Below are 24,080 nucleotides of genomic sequence, written 5' to 3'. Positions count from 1 at the left end.
AATCAGGCTAACACTCTGACCTTCCTGAAGGGGAACAGAGGACAAGATGGCCGACCTGGGAAACCCGGACCAAGAGGCAGCAAGGTTCATCTGACAGAAAACATGTTTTATGTTGGATCAAACTCATGTATTCATTTATTTTCTTCATGTTGTTCCTGTTTCCTCCAGGGTTTGGCTGGACTGAGGGGCCATCCCGGCCAACCAGGCCCAACGGTGAGTCTGTAAACTGTTAGCTTAAAGACAAACAGTTAGCTAACAGGTTTAATTTGGTGGTTAAATTGTTTTTCTAACAGTTGGATTTAGTATATAATTGTGCAGAAATTTTGTGGTGAGTTTTGGATCCTCCCAATCAGGAGTGGGAACACGTTCGCTAATGTGCTAAGCTAATGTGCTAAGCTAATTCCTGTTTAGCTAACGTTGGAAAACGTTTAGCACATTTAGCTCCTCCTATTTTGTTCCAGATGAATCCTAAAGTGCTGATTTTCTTCCAATAACAAAAATTGTTATCTGATAGTTTGGACACCTAACAAACTGGCACCATGCAGAGGGATTTAAAAGCACTTTGTTTTTTGAGTCAATACAGTTTTGATTATGATTATTTTTTTAGTTTGTCTGCAGACTGAGCTGGAATTTCTTGGTGATACATTTTATAAAAATATACAGGAAAGTTTCTGCTGTTTGATTTTTGAACGTAGAAACAAGTGAAGGTAAAATAAACTCACACTTTTTTCAGTTTACTATTGACAGGAATTTAAATATTTATTTCTGTACTGGCTTTGTTTTGTTTTTCTTTTTCTTCTTTTGACTTATGTATGAAAAGATTAATATATACCGGACATATAAAGAATAAAAACCTCTGTAAAACTAATAAACTTATAAATTACAAACACTTTGATGATCTGGCTGTTGACTCCCTGCTCAGGTTTCTGGTATTTCTATGTTTTCCTCCTGCTTGCTTTAAATGGAATAGTTTAAGTTGATTATTCACAGAGAGAAGTTGCGTTCAGATGTTTTCCATGTTTTCCTTTAATGAGTTTGTTTTTGTTGATTAATTTCAGGGTTTCTCTGGGCAAACGGGACCGCAGGGAGCAGAAGGAAAGCCTGGTACACAGGTTCCCATTCTCTATCATACTCAAATCACATCGAACATAAGCAGAGTGTGTGAGGGTGTGTGTGTGTGTGTATGTGAGAGAGAGAAGCATTTAGCATTTAAACTAAATGCTTCACATTTAGTTTAAATGCTGAACTTTAACCATTTTCATGTCTTTCAGTACAAAAATATGACTCTATGCATCTTAACTGAACTGAATGATTATAAATGTCTTCATGTCTGTTTAAGTTTAGTGAAAAGATGTTTAATTGTTAAACTCTTATATTCAGGTGTATTTTTGCAACGCCGCATTAGCAGCATTGGAGATAGAAGAAGATAAAAAGAGGAAATGTCCATCAAAAGAAAAAATTGAGATTAATCGCAGATTTTTTTCTTTCGAAAAACAAGAAAATTTCTGAGTTTAAAAAGTCAAAATTTTATGAACAAAACAATGGCATCAAATTTACACAAATATTTGTTGTTTGGGATCTAAATTTCCCAACAAAGGAAGAATTTGACATGATTTCATCTGATTTCACCATTAAATAATTTTTGACACAATAATCCAGACACTTGCCAGATAATTTTCCTATTTGTTGATTTTTTCATGTATAAATATGTTTTTTCTTTCTGTTTTTGTTGCAGGGTTTGCAGGGCGCAGACGGCGGCGCTGGCTTCAGAGGCTCCAGGGTAATCATGTATTAATCACAGTTCAAGAGTTAATTTGATGAATGAAGCTGAGAGTAAATATTAAATTACAACTTGAAGCTATTAATATCTACGGTTTTTATTTCCTTTGCTTTTTTCCAGGGTTTTCCTGGAAATGCTGGTGAGAGAGGAGCAGACGGGCCGCCCGGTTCTCCGGTACTTTACATTAAACTTTTTATTTATTTCACATTTTCTCTCCTTTTTTAACCACATTTTACATATTTAGCTTCATTTAACCAGGAAATCCCTTAATATTTGCTTTTCTTGTTCCAACATCTTAAAATTAACGTAAAAAAAATTCAATAAAAACTTAAAACTGGTTAAATTCAACACGATTAATTGGAATGCTTATTCTTTATTTTAGACTAATTTTATTTGCAATTAAACTTTATGAATATATAAATATTTAACACACTTAAATATCAACCAAGTGATTAAAATCACACTGAAAATAGAAGCAAAATAGATAAAAATGTTTAAATAGTTCTCAGATTTTAATACAGTAAATAATGATGGATATTTTAAAAAACATTTTAAATACTGATTAAAATATCCTTAGACTGATATAGTATAATTTAAACATTATGTTACCCATTAAGATGTAAAATTATCAAATTTTTAGAATTAAAATTCAATATAACTTTATAGAGAAAATGAAAAGAAATTAAATGTAGCTATTTATTACACACGTTTCATCAAAGTTTCCTTTTATGATCAGGAAGGATCTCCTGTAGCAGTCAGTGTTACAGCACTGAAAAAAGCCTCTGACTGAAGACACTGTTGTTATAAACAGGGTTTTTCAGTGTAGTTACTTTTATTTCATTGTGACTTTGTCTAATTCAGTTAGTTTGATTGGTCTTTAGAGAGTGTTGTTTTAGTTATTAGTTAAATATTGTTTTGCTTTTTTCATACTTTGGTTCATTTTTTTGGTGCAGAATTAAAAAAGGTCAAAGCATTGGGATTTTACATAAATATATGCATTGATTGGGTAACGAAAACTCATTCAGAGGAAACTATTTTCCAAAAAAATTGACCAAATATTGTTGAGCAACTAGCTAATTCTGGTGCTAGCATTAGCATAGCTGCCAGGAGGAATATTGAGTGCCAAAAACTGACATAATCTGCTGGCATGGTGGAAAAAATAAATAAATTTCACTTCAATTCAAACAGCTGATGAATAGATTCATAAACATAAAAACAAAGGCGATTAAATCTATAATTTCGGTTTGTTTTAGTTTGTTTTTTAATCAGTTTTAGTTTTTTTTCACTAGTTACTGTTTTTGTTTATTTCAGTCAAAATGTTTTCTTAATTTCAGTTTCTGTTGCTTTGTTAGTTTTAGCTAGCTATAATAACCTCGATTGTAAAGCAGCTTCTTGCAGAGGACGTTCAGGGTTATGCAGAGTAAACACAGTAAACAGTATCCAACCCTGCTTAAGAACCTAATCTGAGTGTTTTTGTCTTTCAGGGGCCACCAGGGAAGACGGGGCCCCCGGGCTCTCCGGGTCCACCAGGAGAAAAAGTGAGTCGTCCATAACCAGAACATGAATTATTGTTGTATAAATGTATATTTATTCGTATCTATGTGATCTGATTGTGTGTTTTGTGTTTCCAGGGTTTCACGGGGAAACCGGGCCTGGAAGGACCTCAGGGCCCAGTTGGCATGTATGTAAGTGATTCTTCAGCGCTGATCCCAAATATTGAATCAACACAAAACGAGCTTAGATATGTGTTAAAAAATTAAATAAATTAAAGTACATTTTGAAACTGGATAAGATGTTTTACGCACAAAACACATAATAATAACGCCATGTAATTTAAATTATTTCTGCCTTAGAGGGTTTAAAATAGCCGTGTTGTTATGAGTTTTGTTTTTAGCAAAGGGGATTTCTAAAAGAATCAGAAAACAGTAAATTCCCTCTTTTCAAAACTTCTGCATCATATTAGTGAAGTGGAGGTGAAATTATTATTTAAAACATGAACAAATAAAATCAAATTTTCTGGTCTTTTTGACTAAAGTTAATAAACCTAAAGTTTTAAAGAAAAGCCTTAGCCAGAATGCTAAGCTACACTGTTTTTGTTATGTATGTTAGTATTTCTGATTATTGATTTTCTTCTTCTTCCATCTTTGATCAGGGTGTGGTTGGGGCTGTGGGCATGCGAGGGCCTTCAGGATCAATGGGAGAACGGGTAAATAAATGCCCCCCTCATTCCCTGTTAATGTCGACCGTATTCTAAATCAAAGGTTCAAGTTTTGGAAGTGAGTTTGTGTCAAAACGTTATAAATCTAAGTAGCTTTTAGCTTTACTCTTCGGTGAAGCACCTGGTAGGTTGACTAGCTGTTAGCTTCATGCCTTCGGTAGCTTTTAGGAGCACTGTTAGCATAAGTAGCTGTTAGCTTGATTTTTTTCTGTGGGTAACTTTTAGCTTTAACGTTAGCCTAGTAGCTGTTAGCTTTACTCCTGTACTGAAAATATTTACAGTTTCAACCATCAGCAGTCGCTCCGACTGCTGTCAACTGAAACTTAAAAAAACAACAACTGAATTTCTTGATGTTCTATTGATCCTCGTGGTTTTTATTTTGTTTAGTTTGTTTTATCTTTTGATGATTTAATTAATGGAATCTGTCAAGCTAAAGAAAAAAGACAAACATTATTGAATTTCTTTATTTCCAAAGGGTGAACCAGGGATTAGAGGATTACCGGGCCCCACTGGGAAAACGGGTCCGAAAGTAAGTATCTGTTTTATTTTTTATATTTTTGTCTTTTGAAAAATCTCTGAATACTGAACTGTGACCTGGTGAGGGTTTTAATAGTTTAATTTCTTATGTGATCTCTATTTAGGGTCTGCCAGGCTCTCCTGGAGAGAAAGGACCTCGCGGATCTCAGGTGAGAAAATGTTTTAAAAATAATTATAAAATGACTTTATTAGAAAATTAATTTCAGAATTAATTAATTTCTCTGTCCTTCTTCAATTAAAAGTTAATTTAGGGTCTTAAAGCTTCACATAAATAATGATTTTAAAATAATTTAAATGTTATCAGTATGTGGAAATCAGGAGAAATAAGGATATGATATTTAACAGTTGCAAAAAAAATGTACAATTGTTTGTACAATAACATTATATATTTTATTTCTGTTTGTTTAAAATTGTGCAAAAAACTTGTTTTGTTTGTTTGTTTGTTTTCATTAGGGCCGACCTGGAGATGAAGGACCCAAAGGAGTCCTGGGACCGCCTGTAAGTTTATATATTTATTTTATTGTTTACATTTGTGTTTTTAATACATGCGACTTTTTTTTCTCCTATTGACTATTTTTCTGAGTCACTGCTAAGGGCATGTTTTCATGTCTGAAATAAAAGAAATGGTTTGCATTTCTACAAAATGGCAACTATTGTTGAATTTAGTTAATTTATTTAAAAATACTCACACATTACTGTTTATTTAAAGGAAATAAAGGAATTTTGCTTTTAATTTCAACTTTTCTTTAAAATTGATAAATCAACACCAGATAAATTAGAATTAAATAATTAACTCAACATTTTCCTAAATGTTTTCGTGTCACTTCACAATCTCTTGTTTGAATGTGAACTCTTACAAAACTGAATTCCATCTTTAATTCATATAATCTTAATAAAAATAATAATTTCTGCAGAGAAATGTCGGATAAAAACATTTTTATCGTCCTACATTTGTGTGAAAATGTAGGACGATAAATCAATAACAAGGCAGAGGAAAGGCTTTAGCCAGCTAAGCTAGGCTGCTGGAATCAACTCACTCTCTCACTCTTTGGTTGCCTAGCAACAACCTGCTGAGTAACCGGCGCAGCAGCAGTTTCATGTTTCCCCTCAAAACTGATTAAAAATTTAAAAAATAATGGCGTGGAGAGAAAACTGGATAAAACAGGAAATGTCTTAACAACAATATTTTAGACATTTAAAATAAAAAACTAATCAATAATTATCAATACCAACTGATATCGTGATAGGTTTTCAGCCATATTTTAACATTTCAGCTTTAATGTCTAAAGTTCAGAAATAACAATAATATAAATCCCGTCTATATGAACAACTTTCTGCTCACATTTAGATTTTTTTGATTTTTCTCAGGGCCCTCCTGGTCTTCCAGGTCCCAGCGGTGGGACAGGCAAACCTGGACCCAGAGGAAGCATCGGGGCCCCGGGGCCTCAGGGGCTGCAGGGGCCAGCAGGAATCCCAGTGAGTGGGTACCTACCCTTGGCTGCTGATTTATTAAATACTTTTCAGTTAAATGGATTAAAAAAGAGCCTTAGTTTATGTAAAGTTGTTAAAAAGTAAAAAAAATAATTTCTGCTGTTTGGTTTTTAGGGCTCACAAGGCGCTGATGGCTCAGTGGGAGCAGCAGGAGAGAGAGGACCCAGGGTAAAACATAATTTATAAAGTTATTATTATATTTATAACATGTGTGGGTTTACTGAGTGGATTAATCCTCCAGGGTTTCCCCGGACTGCCAGGCGACCCAGGACCCCCAGGACTGAGCGGACCACAGGTTGGCTCACTTTGTCTTTAAGATGTGACAAATTTCAAAAACATAAAGATAAACAATACTAATTTTTACTAAAGATCTGGGTTTCAGTTCCAAACTGCTAGTTAGAAGTGGTTCAAAAGTTTCCGCTCTGCTGTAAAACCGACAGGACAAAGAGTTAAACTTATTTAATTATTAAAACTAAAGTCATATTCAGTTTAGAGAAAACCATAAAAACAAGTACAGTCACAGTTCATATGAAGAAATCAATGAAATTGGTCATATGAGCTGAATTAGAACTCAGAGACCGATGTAGTTTAGTTTTATAAGACCTTTAAGGTGTTTTACATTTGACTGTTGCTCATTAAGCAATAATTAAGCACTTAATGATGTGTGCTTAAAATAATTTTTTTTATTCTTTTGAACTAAACTTTATGGCCCCAATTTAGTTCCATAGGCACTGCCCGTTACCTAGCAACCCCAGTGAAGCCCAGCCCCGTTACCTAGCAACCCCAGTGAAGCCCAGCCCCGTTACCTAGCAACCCAAGCTGAGTTAAAATTCTGCTTTCCACAGATGAACAGTTGTTTGAGGTTTGGAGCCATTTCCATGTGTGACTGTAAATGATGTGTTAGGGGGCGTGGCCAGCAGCAGATTATTAGGATTTAAAGTGACAGAAACCCTAAAACAGCTCAAATCTCATTATCTAAGAAGGATTTTGTTAAGAAAATGTTTTGTATAGACCATAGATTTGTCCTAACCTGTTATAGGTCACCTTTAAGAGCCACCATCATGTTAATCTGCTTCGTTGTTGTGGTGGAGAATAATTTCAGATTAATTTTATCTCTTCAGGGTCTTCCTGGTCTTGGAGGAACTGAGGGTCCAACTGGAAGGAAAGGAGATCAGGTCAGTCAGAACTCATCCATGAATCTGTTCAAATATTTAATTAAAATATCAAATGCATTTTCTACTTTTACACATTGTTGTGAGGGAACCTTGTAGGTTTCAAGGCAAAAATAAAGAAGTTTCAGTTTGTTTTTTAAATTTGCCTTATTTTCCTCTTCAGCTGCTGGTTCGATGATTTTGGTTAAAATCCTGTTTCTGTTATTAAGATTAAACTTTCCCCTTTATGTTGATATGGAATATGCATAGATTGGTTAATATATAGTAACAATTAATCGAATTAATCGTGATTAATCGATTATTGAAATAATAGTTTACTAATTTAGTAATTGATTAATTGGAACTGAAACATGTACAGACGTAAAAAAAAAAAAAAAAAAAAAGGCCATTTGCTGAAAGAACTACAAGCCAAAACAGTGCAAACAAAAAAAAAACCTTTTGGCATTTATTATTAAAATAATCTTTGTATGTAAAGATATTCTTCACTCAGTTCAAATTCTGTAAAAACAAATCTCCTTTTTCTGTCCAATTATTATTGAGTTATGTTATTGCATTTTAGGCAATAAAATGTTTATTTTTTTATTAAAAAGGATTTTAATTATTTGCATTCTTTAATGTAATTCTAATATTGTATACAAATGATAAAAATGAAAAATCTACATGTTTCCGATTAATCTTCAGAATAATCGATTAATTGATAACTAAAATAATCATTAGCCGCAGTCTAATGTGTTTTTGATTGTTTTTGCTGGTATGACTGCTTCCCCCTGGTTGTAGGGAAACTCGGGCACTGTAGAGGTTTTAGCTTTGTAACAATTACATCATTAGTGCTTAATTATTAATGAGCATCAATAAATAATTTACATCAAAGCTTGAACTCCGTGTAGTTCATAATGAAGAAACAAAGTTATTTTGTCTTCCTCCCTGGAAATTGAGATGCTAGCATATCACAATAACAGTCTTCAGTCAGAGCCCTCTTCAGAATCACTGTGTCACTGACTGCTACTGGAGATCCAGCATCACCATCTACGACGACTCTTAGATGATAAGCAGAGATTGAACCTGCGTTGTTACCTGGTTCTTCTGCTGTTCAGGGGGATCTGGGTTCGTGTGGAGCGCTCGGAGCTCAGGGGCCCGAAGGGGAACGAGGATCTGAGGGAGCAAAAGGCCCCCAGGGGCCGCCGGGGCCAGACGGCAGAGAGGTGGGTTCACCAGTCTGGGATCATCATCAGTGCCTTTCCTGCAGCTGGAGTTCAAACTCACAGATGAAAATGGGTTTTAGGATCGTTGAGGAAGTTTCACTGGTTCATAAAGCATGAAATTAAATTTTTACAAGGAGGAAAGAAAACATTTAAACCTGATTCTGTTCAGGTAGAGAGAGACGGTAATTTCTTTTTTATTCTCAGAAGTCTGAAATGTTTGGAGCAGGAGGTCATTAGAATATATTTTTAAAAATTTTGGTATTTTATTGAACGAAGTGAAAATAATTAATATTTTAAATAACATAATTCAAATTAAAGTAACATTTTTCCAAGTCAGTTTATTTCATTTTAAAACATATGAAACTTTAACAAAAACTGCAGGTCTGTGTCTGGTGGAACAAGTTTTTCCATTCTGTGAATAATGAAATTAGTCAAGTCAGAGTAAAAGTTACTCAAGTAAATGTAACTGAGTAAAACTAACAAGTTACTGCCAAACTCTAAATTTAGAAAAAAAATCTGAGAAGTTTCAAACTAATTTTTCTGGATTTTGTTGCAATTTGATGTAAAACATCAAAACAAACATCAACAGACTGAAATGTTTCCTTTCTCTTCCTTGTAATTCAGCTGAAGCCAGGAAGCTAGCTAAGTGGTTTGTGAGTCAGTCGATCCAGACTTTGACTAGGTCATTCAAACACATAAAGATGCCTTTACTTTTGTTTTACAGAGTTTCTGTTATGAACAGCTTCGTTGAGGTTTTTCAGTTTAAATGAGTCTCAGTGGTTCTGGTTCTGCAGGGGGAAATCGGGCTTCCTGGTGAACCTGGAGAGCCTGGATCCAAAGGAGAGAAGGTAACGGGGCAGAAACGATTAATCGATTAATCACGATTGATCGATTAATCGTCTGAATTACAGTTGCAGCTCTAGAAGCTGATCAAACAGTCATGAATTGCTGAGGAAGAGGAAGTTGTTTGTGTTTGCTGTTGCCAGGGCAACGTGGGACCTCCTGGTCCGACCGGCCCAGAGGGCCCCTGGGGGTCCATCGGGGAAAACGGGCTCCAGGGACCAAAGGGAGAAAAGGGAAACATCGGGAGAACGGTGAGGAAAAACCCTGATATTTCTGAGTCGTCCTGAGATGAAAGTTTGTTGTTGAGTTTTTGTTTTAACAGTTTTTGTTGTTTCTGCTCAGGGAGAGCCTGGAGCGGCTGGAGGTCCGGGTCCTGTGGGTCTGTCTGGGCTCCAGGTGAGCTTCTTACTTGGACGAGGTTAAACCGCTCTGCTGGGTTCGACCAGCCCGTCTCTCTGCAGGACCATTTATTCTCTGGTTCTGGTCATTTTAGGGCATCGCGGGTCGACCAGGACGACCAGGACCCGATGGACCGCCGGGACAGAAGGTGGCATCGTTTTCCATCCTGATCAAAGATTTTATAATATTCAGATTAGAGCTGAAATTACAGCTGAATGTTTTTAAATAAGAACCCGATTAATTAATTCTGCATTTATCTATTTATTTAGTAAATTATTGCATTTGTTGCCTTCAAATAAAGTGTTACATTTGATAACACTTTATTTGAAGGGGTGTGAATAAGACTGACATAACACCCGTCATAAACATGACATAACACCCGTCATGAACATGACATAACACCCGTCATGAACATGACATAAGACCCGTCATGAACATGACATAACACCCGTCATGAACATGACATAACACCTGTCATAAACATGACATAACACCCGTCATAAACATGACATAACACCCGTCATGAACATGACATAACACCCGTCATGAACATGACATAACACCCGTCATGAACATGACATAACACCCGTCATAAACATGACATAACACCCGTCATAAACATGACATAACACCCGTCATGAACATGACATAACACCTGTCATAAACATGACATAACACCCGTCATTAACATGACATAACACCTGTCATGAACATGACATAACACCCGTCATGAACATGACATAACACCTGTCATAAACATGACATAACACCCGTCATTAACATGACATAACACCCGTCATAAACATGACATAACACCCGTCATGAACATGACATAACACCCGTCATGAACATGACATAACACCCGTCATGAACATGACATAACACCCGTCATGAACATGACATAACACCCGTCATGAACATGACATAACACCCGTCATAAACATGACATAACACCCGTCATAAACATGACATAACACCCGTCATGAACATGACATAACACCCGTCATGAACATGACATAACACCCGTCATGAACATGACATAACACCCGTCATGAACATGACATAACACCCGTCATGAACATGACATAACACCCGTCATGAACATGACATAACACCTGTCATGAACATGACATAACACCTGTCATAAACATGACATAACACCTGTCATGAACATAAAGAAGTCTTTATGAATGTTTGACAGTTGTCATGAAGTGTTATTCGGTAAATAAGGACACTTTTAATGCAAAGTTGCATTAAAAGTTTTATTAAAAGTCAATTAAAAGTGTAAACTTTGCATGATTTTGTAAATTATGATAATCTAATCCAAAGTTGGCACTTTTAATGGACTTTTAATGCAACTTTTAGAGCAACTTTGCATTAAAAGTGTCCTTATTTACCGAATGACACTTCTTGACTACTTTATGTTTATGACAATGTCATGTCAGTCTTATGTACACCCCTTCAAATAAAGTTATACCAGACATTTAAATAATTATAGATTCTTTTATTTTTATCTCTGCTTTTAAATATTGATGTAATGGGTTAATTAGTTTCTGTATTTATTTATTTATACTAAGCTTTCAGTAAAATAAAAAAGTAAATTCTAAAAGCTATAATTAAATAAAATTATTTATTTTGTATAACAAAGTGATGGGAGGCTTTATCTAAATTTGGAAATAAATTAATACTTAAATCATTATCTATAGTAATTAGTGATGCCACTTTTCAATATTTAATTTTCTAATTATTATAGATACATTTTTATTTTTAATGAAAGTTTTTTAACATTTCTAGACAAAATAATCTAAATTTCATTTTAGTGATGCTTTAAAATAAATCCATGCTTGTTTTAGTCCATAAAGTTCTCCTGAAACAGACCCAGGATTATATTTTTAAGGCTGAAATGCAAAATTATCGTCGTTTTGTTGTTAAAGATGAATATGTTATCTTGTTAGGGGGATCCTGGGCCAGCCGGACTCTCTGGGCCTCCAGGATCAGACGGTCCTCAGGTGAAATATGGAGTCTAATCGTTTTGTTTCTGCAGTTTCCCTTTCAGTCATTTATTATGTTTTAATGGTGACAGGGAGTCATCGGACCCAGAGGGGTCAGAGGAGACCCTGGAGGATTCGGACCGCCTGTGAGTGTCTAAAAATATCAGAAATACAAAAAGATAAACGACAACGTGGTGAGAAAATTCACCTTATGCTGAAGATTATCACCTTCTGTTTCTGTCAAAGGGTCAAATTGGTCAAGCTGGACCAAAGGGGGATGAAGGAGCCAAAGGTGAACCCGGGGAGATAGGGGTCAGAGGTGAACCAGGAGTACCAGGCCCACCAGGAGAACAGGTTACCAAGAGTTTATGTTTCCTTTATTTCAACCAGAAGATCATTAACCTGTGACGGACACTCTGTTGCTACGTAGAGAAATATTTGGGTTTTAGTGAAGGAGATCTTCATTTTTAATCCAGTGAATAATCAGATATGCCACTCTCTATGACAGTGATAGCTAGCTATCACTAAATATCTATAGCTAGCTAACTGTCACTAAATATCTATAGCTAGCTAGCTATCACTAAGTATCTATAGCTAGCTAACTGTCACTAAATATCTATAGCTACCTAGCTATCACTAAATATCTATAGCTAGCTAACTGTCACTAAATATCTATAGCTAGCTAGCTATCACTAAATATCTATAGCTAGCTAACTGTCACTAAATATCTATAGCTAGCTAGCTATCACTAAATATCTATAGCTAGCTAACTGTTACTAAATATCTATAGCTAGCTAGCTGCCACTAGCTAAATGTCGCTATCTAACAATCTATAGCTAACTAGCTAGTTATTGAACTAGATCACTCTCTAGCTAGCTAACCATCTATAGCTAAATAGCTAGCTACATAGCTAGATACCTATAGCTAGCTATTAGATCTAACTAGCTACCTAGATAGATAGCAAGTTATTAATGTGACTAGTTAGCTATCAGTTTCTAAGTATCTATAGCTAGCCAGATAGTGGTGTCTGTGGGTAGCTAACTATATACCGTTAGCTAGTTAGCTATAGCTTTATGGAAAGCCATGAAAGGAGAGGCGTTTTGTTGCTAGCTAGAGAAGTATCTGGGTTTCCTGGATCTGAACTTATATCAGTGGAAACCAGTGGATGTCTGGATGGATGCATCGACTTTCATTACTTCTATAATTCCTGATGATTATTTGTTTGGAAATATCCTGTTCAGGGTGAAGAAGGTCTTCCGGGAATCCAAGGTCCTTCAGGTCTACCGGGGTTGGAGGTAAAACCATGAATAAAATCTACTAATAATCCACTAAAGGTTCATTCTTAAACATTTTTACTCTGTTCTTTATGACTCAATTGTAGGGACCCCCGGGACAGATGGGAGCTCAGGGTCCTCCCGGCCTTGTAGGGGCTCCTGTAGGTATCTAAGAGAAATACATGAGACCCTGACAGCTGCATAATGTTTATTTTAAACTAAATAAAGAGTAATCCTCAAAGGACAGTGTGATTGCTCAGTCTGAAATCAAGCTAACAGAACCATTTTGGTTTGCAGGGGACATATGGAAAACCTGGATCTGAAGGGAAACAAGGCGCCAAAGGAGAGAAGGTCAGATTTTCTAAAGAGCATATATCATCACTTTCCCTTTCTAAATATGTAAAAAGGTCTAAAATAAATGCAAATAATAAGCGCTCAACAATGCAAGTTGGAGAAAAGTCATAATGTGACATTTGGAGTCCATAAAACAATGTTCTAGTTGGACAGTTAATGTCTCTTTTATCAAATATTAGTTACCAAAATGATGATTTATATGGTAATTTAAGGAATTAAAAGGGGATGGGGGAATAAGATAAATGTTGAGAGTTCAGGGTAGACATAAAAAACCAGAATATTATGAAGTTATTTAAAAGCACTTTTTCATGAGTTTGATCAGCTTAGTTCAGAAAAATGATTCAAAATGCTACAAGTATCCAGTCCAAAAAGTAATGAAAATACCATCTATGTGTTTAACATGTCAATTTATCTACAGCTAGCCAGCTATCTACCATAATCTAGCTGTCTATTTACAGCTAGCTGTGTATGTACACCAAGCTAGCTGCATATCTAAAGTAAGTTAGCTTTAGTCTATCTATAGCTAGCTATGTAACTACAGCTAGTTATACTGTATATCTACAGAAAGCTACCTGTAGCTACCTAGCTAGCTGTAACTACAGCCAGCTAGGTAGCTACAGGTAGCTATCTAGCTAGCTATAGATATCTTGCTATCTACATCTAGCTGTCTGTCTACTGCTAGCAATCTATCTATTACTGCAGCAAATATTTTATTTTATTTATTCATTTATATTTTTTGTGGTCTTCCTGTCACTGCATATATATTTTTATTTACATTCAGTTGAAGCATTTGGCAATAACTGCCTAGAATTCCTTTCATTTATGGTGAAACTGTTTAATTTACCCCAAAAGAGGAGGAAAAATCCAAATAAAGATCTCCAAAAAGTAAAACTATTGACAAAAACCAGCTGAAAAGCTTACAACAAACGAAGTTATTTTTAAATAATGCATAAGAAGTGATTGTTTAAGACCTTCGCACAGACTCTGTGTACTATTGAGAGTCTTCTGACTCTTTTTACACATGTGTCTTGCTAAAGAAGCAATAAAGACATAATTTCAGGTTCATATAGAGACATTAGATGTAAATTTGCTCTCTTTAACCTCTTCCTTCTGCGTGTTGCTCCAACAGGGAGATGATGGTGAAATTGGACCTTCAGGGAAAACCGGTCCCATGGGAAGGAGGGTAAGGTGACCCTGATTCTGTTGCACATTTCAAATTTCTTTTCCTGTAAAGCAAATCGTGCAGAGTTTGTCCCTGTTTTGAATGTCATCTGGGTGAATAAAGTTCCTTTGGTTTGGGCGGTTTGCATAAGTGTAAACATGTCTAAAAGCAGAAGTTTCATGCATTAAACATGGCGCAGATTGTTGTGCGTTTCCTCGTTTTGACACAAACACGTCGAACATTTCCTCAGGGGAAACGAGGAAAGGCTGGAGTCAGAGGGACCAGGGGAGACAGAGGACTGAAGGTGCAGAATACAGAAACATTACCGGGAAGTTTTCAAGCATTTGGTTAAATCTTATCTGACAGTCGGTGATTTTTATGTCATTTAGGGTGAAGCAGGGGAAAAGGGGACGACAGGCCTTCTTGGCTGGCCAGGAAGCATCGTAAGTTTATTTATTTACTTGATAAAAACGACTTTTAACAAAAGTGAGTCATACATTTTGATTTATTTTCTAATTTATGGATTGTTTTGTGTTTTTATTCCCACTAAGGGAATTCCTGGGCTGCCTGGAGATCTGGGGGATCAAGGTGAAAAGGGAGAAGAGGTAAACTAGAGTGATTAAACTTTCTGAAAATTGTAAAATTTGGACTTATGTTGGCATAAATTTAATTAACTTCAAAATGGATGGCAACTCGCCAAGCCTGGAGATGAAGCACCTTGCAAAATTATATTAATCCCTGAAGAATCTCTACACATTTAATCAGAATTTTATGTGGCAGATCAACAGAAAGCGGTGTATAATCGTAAAATGAGACAAAAATGATTCATATTTTTTCATGAAAAAGTCATTAAAAAACATTTTTATTCTTCCGTTTGGATTTCCACTGGTTTCAAAAACAACCCAAGTAATCGACAGCAAAAAATTTATATTTATGGAGTCTGAAAAACGACCCGTTTGTCAAATCAAGCTTTATTGACATTGCAACATTACGGAATTCTGCCCGTTACCTAGCAACCCCAGTGCAATTTGGCCCGTTACCTAGCAACCCCAATGGAATTCCGCCTGTTACTTAGCAACCCCAATGGAATTCCGCTGTTACCTAGCAACCCCAATGGAATTCCGCCTGTTACTTAGCAACCCCAATGGAATTCCGCCTGTTACTTAGCAACCCCAATGGAATTCCGCTGTTACTTAGCAACCCCAATGGAATTCCGCCTGTTACTTAGCAACCCAAGAGGAGCTCCAGCATGTTTGGTCAGCTGGTTTTACGTCGGTATGCTCTGTACAATGGCTGCCGGAAAAGACAAATGTTTTCTTGTTGACTTAACATCCAGAAACCACTTGCTGCATTCTTGTTGGTTGTGCAGGAGGCTCCAATTCTGCTTTTCATACATGTGTGGTTGTATACTTGGGCATCTGTTTGCAGCCATCTCTACATGAGAGTGTAAACGTTGAGTGAGGGGCGTGGAGAGCAGCAGATTATTTGGATTTAAAGTAACAAGATGCCATAAAACAGCAAAAATCTCATTATCTAAGAATGATTTTGTGTAAAACATGTAATGAACATGTTTTGAATAGGCCATAGATTTATCCTAACCTGTTCATGGAAGCATAATGGGTCACCTATAACAGCAGTTTAAAGCAAAGTTATGTTTTAAAACGATAACCAAAGCTGTGAAACCACTTTAGTTTATAATGAGCCTTCTGGGAGATGGATCTGTATTTTACAACATTGTTTGGAGTTGTGACAGAAAGTTAAATTCCTGCCTTTTGGTCTCCAGGGTGAGAAAGGAGACATAGGGATACCTGGACCTCCTGGACCTGAGGGCAGAAAGGTACCACCGTCTTTTTAAACGTTTTTAACATGTTTCATGTTGCAGAGTTTAGATTGTGAAGTCAAGGGAGCTTTAAGTCCTCTTATGGAGGCTCCACAGGGTTTAATTATTCAGATGTAAAGCAATAAAATGCTGCTCTAACAAGAAAAATACGTAAAGAAAAGTTTTAAAAGTGTTATGTGACGTTATTTAATATTCCAGGGGAGTCGAGGTCCAGTTGGATTGACCGGTCCAGCTGGCCAGAAAGGAGACCAGGTACTTCCTGATTATGTCATAATGTACAGAACCTTTCAGACCCATAAACAAACCCTCAGTTCATGCATGTCATAGATATTTAGCATTTAAATGTCAGACTTTTAATGACGTATTGGTCAAATATTGGTAAAGTTATAAACGTTGGCCAGCAGGTGCAACAGAAAAATACTGATCTAACAGGAGGTAGAAGCTAAAGGGAAAATACTGCAAATAGCAAAAACAGCAAAATGCTGCAAACGTGCAGCACAAAACAGAAGTCCTCCTGACCACTAGGGGGAGTCGATCACTACGTCTTCTGTGATGAAAAAAGACGCGATGTCCAGAAAAAAGTTGGAGGAATAAAGAAAATATGTGTTATACTTCATGTCTTTTACAGTATCATAGAACAGCAACATATTTAATATCAGCATCTCCACACGCCACCTAGTGGTCTGGATGATTTCTGCTTTGTGGCACGGGTTTGCAGTGATTTGTATTTCCTCTGTTTCCTGTGATTATGGCTTTTTTTTGTTGCCTTTTTGTGTTTTGGAGTTTGCACCATTCATGTGTTTGCAGTAGGATTAAATTACATTTGGTCTAAAAACAAACGTTTGTCTCTCTGGTTTCGGTGTTTCCAGGGAAACATCGGTCCGCCCGGGCCGAGAGGAGCGCTGGGAATGCCCGGCTTACCTGTAAGTAGCTTCTTCATGCTCCAGTTGGTCACATTAGCTAGCATCACACTAAAAACAATAACATTAGACATAATCAGGACACTTACTGTTACTAAAGAAAAACTAGCTGTAATTTGCAACTTTTGCCACTAGATGTCAGTATATTCCACAAAATGGATATACTTTAGTATATTTTAGTAGAAATTATATTGTTTTTTTTAATATGTAGATTCAAAATCACATGGACATAATTTATAGGAACAATATTTTCTATTAGCAAACTAAAATCTTAATTAATTTTATTTCCTAATGGATCAGGAAAAACCTGCAGAACTTAAATAAAGTTAAGTCATCTAAATGTTTTTATGTTTTAAGAGTTATTAAGACCTAACTGTTGATATTGTGATTATATTAATGTTTTATTTTATTGTTTGAGAGTGAAAAGAAAATTTCCACCTAATGGACGTAAAGTTTTATCCTCTCTTTGTTTGCAGGGATGGTTCGGATTAAAGGTATGATGTCATCAACAATATTTATTAAATGCTAATATTTTTGTTTTAAAGGTCTGATTGAAAGTGAGCATTAGAATATAAAATGTTCATATATCCACATAACTGGGTCTGCAGCCTTTACAGCTAAATATACATGAACTTCGTAAAAAAGATGATAAATATCAACTACAGGAAATTAGTTGTGATTTTTATTTGTTGTATTTTAGTCCTAATTTTGGGTTTTCTGCTTTATTTTTTGACTTTTCTTGAAAGGTTTTGGCTTCATAATGTCCAGTATAACAACAATATATAAATACAAATGATTGATACTTTCACTGTATTTTGTAGGAACTGAATTAAATTATTCCAGCAAAAATAATCGAAAAACATCTGAGACCTGATTTTGTTTCAGTCGTTCATCATTTGGGGTTTTAAAAGCTGCTATTGAAGATCCACAGGCTGCAGACGTCCCATATATATATATATATATATATATATATATATATATATATATATATATATATTAATTAAAAGCTAGTTTTAGCTTTGGTCTTTGTGGCTCTAAATCACTAAATGTTTATTTTTCTGGCAGGGGTTGAAAGGTTACCAAGGTCAACCTGGACTTCCTGGAAGGAGAGGCCTCCCTGTAAGATAACCGATCGATAGATCGATGAATAGATCGATCGATGTATTAATCTACTCTGCTTCATTTGTGCTGCTTTTATTTTGAAGATTTTACTGAAAGTTATTTTGTTTTCTGTAAATGTTGGATGACTGGTTGACCTTTCATGACCCCTGGAAACGTTTATTCATGTCTTTAAAACGATGGCGGCACAAACAGATTTTTACTTTTTGCTGCACAAATGTATAAGAATAAATGGCAGCCATTTTGTTTGGTTTGGGTAATGTGGGGTGGAGATGATTGACCTTTTGACCTTTAAACTTTTATTAAAATCTTCAAAACAAAAGCAGCAAAATGAAAATTTTTGCAGCACAAAGTTTGACACCTGCTTTTGTTGATGGACCAAATTAGTTTGATTTCATAAATAAAATCAGGAAAAAGGTCAAAGGTTGACCTTTTCACCTGGTTGACCTTTTCACCTTTAAACCTTTGCTACCATCTTTTAAATGATGGCGGCACAAGCAGAAGATTTTGCAGCACAAACTTTTTACACCAACTTCGTTTGATTTGACAAACGTTTGTATTTTAAAAAGCTTTTAAGATAAATGTTGCATTTTTTAAGTTGATTTTTCTTAAGTTCATGTTTAGTTGTTATTAAAAGTTTATTTCATGTGTTTTAAGACGTGATCATTTCTATTCCTCTGCTTTAGGGCCCACCTGGTGTCGCTGGCCCTCCAGGAAAGTCACTGAACATGACTTTCACTCAACTTAAGGCAAATCAATCAGTTTCCTATATGACACGTGATCAATATTGCAGTTTTTTAATTAAATAAATAAAACACTGGTTTTAGCCTCGGCAGTTACAGGAACTGACAAATATCTGTGTTGTTCCCGTCTGCAGAGCCTGATGTACATGTCGGACAAGCCGAACTTGTCGCTGCTCCAGACGCTGCTGGACGCCCTGCAGCAGGAGCTGCGGCTGCTGCAGGATCCTCCCGACGGCACCAAGCAGCGCCCGGCCACCACCTGCCTGGAGCTCTGGCTCTGCCACCCCGAGTTCAGCAGCGGTGAGAAACGATGCGACACCTCATGGCTGCCAGCAGCTACAGCAGGAGATGCAGTGTTAGAGGAGAATCAGCTCCAATGTGCTGACTTTTCAAATTAACAGATATAAACTTGGAAAGTCAACTTTGCTCGACTAAATCCTGTTTTCTTCCTTAAACATAAAAGTAGAAGAAGGAAGAGAGATTTTTAAAACATTTATTTGTTTGTATTCCTGAATGTTTCTTTTGGTCCTGATCCGTTTGTGAATATGACGTTAAACAGCCTGGATACCTGTTGGTTACCATGGAGACCGAACAGACTGGAGGCCATTCAGTCTTAAATGTTACCTTCAAAATAAGCTACAGCCTGGATTATTGTAAAATTAGGTCCTGTATTGATAGCTAGCTAAACAGTTATTTAGCCATCTATTTACCTATACAGATAGATTATTAGCTATTTAGCTATCTGTCTAGAAAGCTAATTAAATAGCTGTCTAGCTGTGTATCTAGCTAGCTATACAGATGGATAGCTAGCTAAATAGCTGTTTAGCTTGCTAGCTAGTGATTCTACATAGATAGCTATTTAGCCACCTATGCCTAGATATCTAGCTAACTAGATGAATAGCTGTCTAGCTAGTTACCTGTTTAGCTGTATTTTATAAACAGCTAAGTAACTAGCTATGTATTTAGGTATTTAGCTAGCTGTCTACTTAGCTATCTAGATAAATAGCTAGCTGGATAACTAAATAGCTATTCATTTATCTATCAAGATAAACCGCTAAATAGATAGCTAATTTATTATCCTAATACATAGCTATTTATTTATACATCTGTTTAGCCTTGTAAGTATACAAAATAGATAAACATGCAGCTATTAGCTATCTGTATAGATAGACAAATAGTTATGTATTTATTTAGCTATTCAAGTACATATATATCTAAATATCTATGTATTTAGTGATGCAATTACATAGAATACCTATAGCTATTTATATTTGGCTATCAGTAAAGACAGTTGAATAAATATATCTGTATCTAGAAATGTAGTTTTTCCGGCTTCTCTCCTCTTTCATGATATGTGAGCTGTTGTTGCTCCTGGTTTCTCCAGAGTTATTGTCAGTACAGAGTTCGTTGTGTTGATCCGTGCCGATCTCTCTGAGCTGCTGCCGCCCTCTCGCTCCTCTGCAGGCATGTATTACATCGACCCCAACCAGGGCAGCTCCGCCGACGCTCTGCTGGCCTACTGCAGCTTCACCTTCTCATCAAAGCAGACCTGCCTTCACCCCGAACACTCCCAGGTATGAAACCTGCACTCAGGACGGCTGCAGGAAATTACACGACGTCTCCGCTGACCTGAAGGAGCCTCGTTAAGCCCCTCGGTTCAACGTCTCGCAGCAGGAACATGCTCTTAGTGCCACCACTGAGACCATGAAAGAGACGATTTGAGGCAGAATCTCACTCTCTCCATCTCTTTAAATGAAAAACAACTAAATATTTTTTATTAGAAGCGTCATCATTTTTTTTCTGCAGCTGCCGATGAAAGCTTGGATGGAGGAATCAGTTGGAGACGGATCGTTTCAGTGGCTCAGCAGGCTGGATCAGGGTCACCAGGTGACTGATATAAACTGATGTTCATTAGTCTTTTTTATTGGTTTACCTCTTAATTTAACAGATATTCATTCATGAACAGTGGCAGGACGACCCAGATCTCACTGGAGCAAAAACTGGAACCCAGTTCTTAATGGCTTTTGATTAAAAAAAATCATTTTCAACTACGGAGAGATGAGATAAATGATGTGAAGCAACTGCATCCATATCAATAAATATATCAATACAAGATGATAACCAATGACAGAACTTTTTCTTTCTGGATCAAAATTAAGATTTTTAGCTGTTATTATTAAGACTGAAGCGATTAATCGGATTAATCACGATTAATTGCAATTAATTGATTATTAAAATAATCGTCAACTAATTTAGTAATTGGTTAATCGTTAACTGAAGTATGCATTCAAAAAAAGGTAATTTTATGGGAAAAAACATAATCAGAGCAGTATCTAAGCAAATACAAATATAAACATTTTGCAATTAAGCTAAAAAAAAAACCTTTGTGTAAATATTTTATCCAAAACTCCTTAAGTGGCAGAACAGCTATTTATCTATGTGTTTCGCTATCAAGCTAGCTAGCTATTTAGCTATCAAATTACAACTAAATATAACTAGCTAGAAAGCTAATTATGAATTTACCTAAAGCTTAAAAGAAAGCTAGCTAGATTGTTAGCTACATAGCTGCTGAACACATAGCTAAATAACTGTTCTGCTACTTGCTGAAAAAAAGCGTAATTAGGAAAAAACTTTACAAAAAATATATACATTTTGAAATTAAGCTGAAAATATCTTTGTCTGTAAATATGTTTTCGCCGAATCTCTTCAAGTGGCAGTTTTAGCTTCAGATGTACTAAAGGAACGCCAAGTTATTTCATTTTAGGCAATAAAATGTTCGTCTTGCGGTTTTCTTTGTTTTTATTTGCATCTTTTATTGTATTTCTAATATTGTATAAAAAGACTTAAGTGGTTAGATGAAAATCTGTAGAATGTGGCATATTTTCGCCCAATTAATCGTCAGCAAAGTAGATTAATCGTCAGCATAATCAATTAATGGTAGATTAATCGATAGCTAAAATAATTGTTAGTCGCAGACCTCGTAGATATTAACATTGAAGATGTTTGTTAGTTTTCTTATCCAGGTGAGAGTGTGGTGCAGATGCGTTTCCTGCGGCTGCACAGCGTCTCTGCGTCTCAGAGGGTGACCTACTCCTGTCATCCAGGAAGCCGTCTGGGTCCGACCGACACGGAGGTGAAATTCCTCACCGACACCAGGATACAAAGCTACCTCGGAGAGCTGAACGACTGTGTGGTATGTGGAGACAGGAAAAATACGTTTTTAAGCTCTTAATCTATTATGACATTCAAGAAGATAAGATTAAAAATGTTTTTAGTGAACACTCAAAAACCTGACCTGGTTGCATGTTTTTATTCGGGTGAAGGTGAAAAGGTTAAAACTATTCAGAGGGTAAAATGTTGTGGTTGTGTTTTCTTTTGTTTGTTTCATGATCATTTCTGGTGTAATATTTGTTCATAAGGTGTTGCCATATTCAGTTCATACTCTGTGTTGTTATTGTTATTGGGGTGTTGCCATATGGGTTCATTCCTGTTTGTTTAGGTTTTTAATTCTTGTGTTTTGTTTGTGTGTTTTAGTTTATTCATGTTTGTTTTCCTTTTGTGTTTTGGTTTGGCTGCAGAAAAACGTTTGAGGAAAAACTCAAAACCACTTTTTTCTCGCTCTCTGTGTCGGCTACGCTACATGCAGACTCGTTGCCATAGCAACTGACTGACAACCCCGACACATGTTTCAGGATTCAACACCAAAAAGCAAACATTTCTCACACAAAGAGCAGAACTTTCAGTCCGTTACAGTTTTATGGTTTTAGATTTTATGTTTATTTTGTGATTATGAATAAGTGATCGCTGTGGTAGATTAGCTACTGCTGCTATTAGCTAAGCTAACACAGTGGTGGTAAATTAGCTAATTTAAGCACCTGCTCTACTGACAATTTATCAGAGTTGCTGTTTACTTTGCCTTATGTAATTTAACTGAACTGAAACACACAGAGTTCCACAGCACATCTACATGTTAAGTTTGTCATAGTCAAGCTAGCATAACTGAACTACTTCCTTCTTCCTTGCTACTTCCTATTATCCTCGCTAATCAAAACTTTTTCCTGACCTTGTCCCCTAGTTTTTGTAGTGTTGACAATTAGTGGCAAAACACTGCATCCCTTTTCTTTCATATATCAGGGAAACATTTAAGATTTAGCACCTTATGTTGATAACTTGACTGCTAATACCAGTGCTAGTCATTGACCAGCAGCAGCTTTTTGCCCTGCAGCATCCGTTGTGCGCTCCAACGGATCTGTATTAACAGATAATGTTTTTTTCAGCCAGTGGAGGAGGCGGTTTCCGGTTCTGGAGAGTCGGTGTTGGAGTTCGAGGACCTGCAGCTGCTTCCTCTCAGAGACGTGGCGCTGATGAACAGCGGGAACTTCACGCACCAGTTCAGCCTCACCATCGGACCCGTGTGTTTCAGCTAGAAACCCTCCGCTCCTCCACACCACGCAGAAATCCAGCAGGGTTTTACATCACGGACACAGAAAGAGCTTCTTTCTCCAGTTTCTGAAGATTTCACTAACTTCCTTCTCTCTTACTGGGGGATTGAATCCCTCGGTTTCAGCGACTCTGTTGCTTTAACAGAGAAATCATTTTTGTTTACAGAGACATTTATCTGGTATAAATTAAATGTGTTTGTTTTTTGTGCTGTTTGCGTTCCTTACTGTGTATATAAAAGTCAGACGGTTTTGCTTCCAGGCCGGTTCTGACCCACTGGTGCCAGTTTATCACCTTAAAGGTGCTGATCATTTATTTAAAGCTGATTCAGATGCTGATGTCATCTCATGCATACTTGGTGCTAGCTGTTTACGATCAGTCCTCGTTTTAAAAGATGCAAAGCTTGTTTTTACATTTTGTTTCTGTATTTTGATGTATATATAAATATAATTTTTTCTTTTACATCTCAGGTATGACACACACACAGGCACTTCATCTGCTGTTTCCCCAGCATGTTTCTTTTTTTTTTTACAGTTTTGTTGTCAAATCTCTAAATCTAAACTTAATAAATATTTGAACTTGAGACACAGAAAAA

At 36.3% G+C, this 24,080-nt stretch overlaps 3 protein-coding genes across 3 annotated transcripts in view; all 3 read left to right on the top strand.

Moving 5' to 3' along the window:
* The window catches only part of LOC106906202 (uncharacterized), a 24,553-nt gene extending 22,618 nt beyond the window's left edge, over positions 1-1,935 (top strand). Inside the window, exons 23-26 of the mRNA XM_088011107.1 lie at positions 31-84; positions 169-213; positions 1,059-1,104; positions 1,736-1,935. Of these exons, the coding sequence (XP_087867233.1) occupies positions 31-84; positions 169-213; positions 1,059-1,104; positions 1,736-1,818 (228 nt within the window). The 3' untranslated portion in view covers positions 1,819-1,935. The remainder of the gene's footprint in view (positions 1-30; positions 85-168; positions 214-1,058; positions 1,105-1,735) is intronic.
* On the top strand, positions 1,914-19,186 carry LOC148156059 (uncharacterized). The gene is made up of 33 exons (XM_088011359.1): positions 1,914-1,919; positions 3,265-3,318; positions 3,412-3,465; positions 3,933-3,986; positions 4,474-4,527; positions 4,640-4,684; positions 4,989-5,033; positions 5,904-6,011; positions 6,141-6,194; positions 6,268-6,321; positions 7,148-7,201; positions 8,293-8,400; positions 9,195-9,248; positions 9,387-9,494; positions 9,586-9,639; positions 9,737-9,790; positions 11,598-11,651; positions 11,726-11,779; positions 11,880-11,987; positions 12,875-12,928; positions 13,015-13,068; positions 13,205-13,258; positions 14,391-14,444; positions 14,674-14,727; positions 14,813-14,866; positions 14,975-15,028; positions 16,207-16,260; positions 16,462-16,515; positions 17,133-17,186; positions 17,660-17,677; positions 18,249-18,302; positions 18,989-19,051; positions 19,130-19,186. Exons 1-33 carry the CDS (start codon positions 1,914-1,916, stop codon positions 19,184-19,186), a joined length of 1,908 nt encoding a protein of 635 aa, XP_087867485.1.
* LOC148156058 (collagen alpha-1(II) chain-like) lies at positions 19,184-24,080 on the top strand. Its single transcript, XM_088011108.1, has 5 exons — positions 19,184-19,345; positions 20,510-20,619; positions 20,852-20,932; positions 22,056-22,238; positions 23,323-24,080. Exons 1-5 carry the CDS (start codon positions 19,186-19,188, stop codon positions 23,470-23,472), a joined length of 684 nt encoding a protein of 227 aa, XP_087867234.1. The 5' UTR covers positions 19,184-19,185; the 3' UTR covers positions 23,473-24,080.

The sequence above is a fragment of the Poecilia mexicana genome, unplaced genomic scaffold (genome assembly GCF_051168715.1).
Source record: "Poecilia mexicana isolate PSO_F unplaced genomic scaffold, ASM5116871v1 scaffold_12, whole genome shotgun sequence".
Taxonomy (NCBI): domain Eukaryota; kingdom Metazoa; phylum Chordata; class Actinopteri; order Cyprinodontiformes; family Poeciliidae; genus Poecilia; species Poecilia mexicana.
The sequence above is the reverse complement of the archived record's forward strand: the minus strand, read 5'-3'. Positions and strand labels throughout refer to the sequence as shown.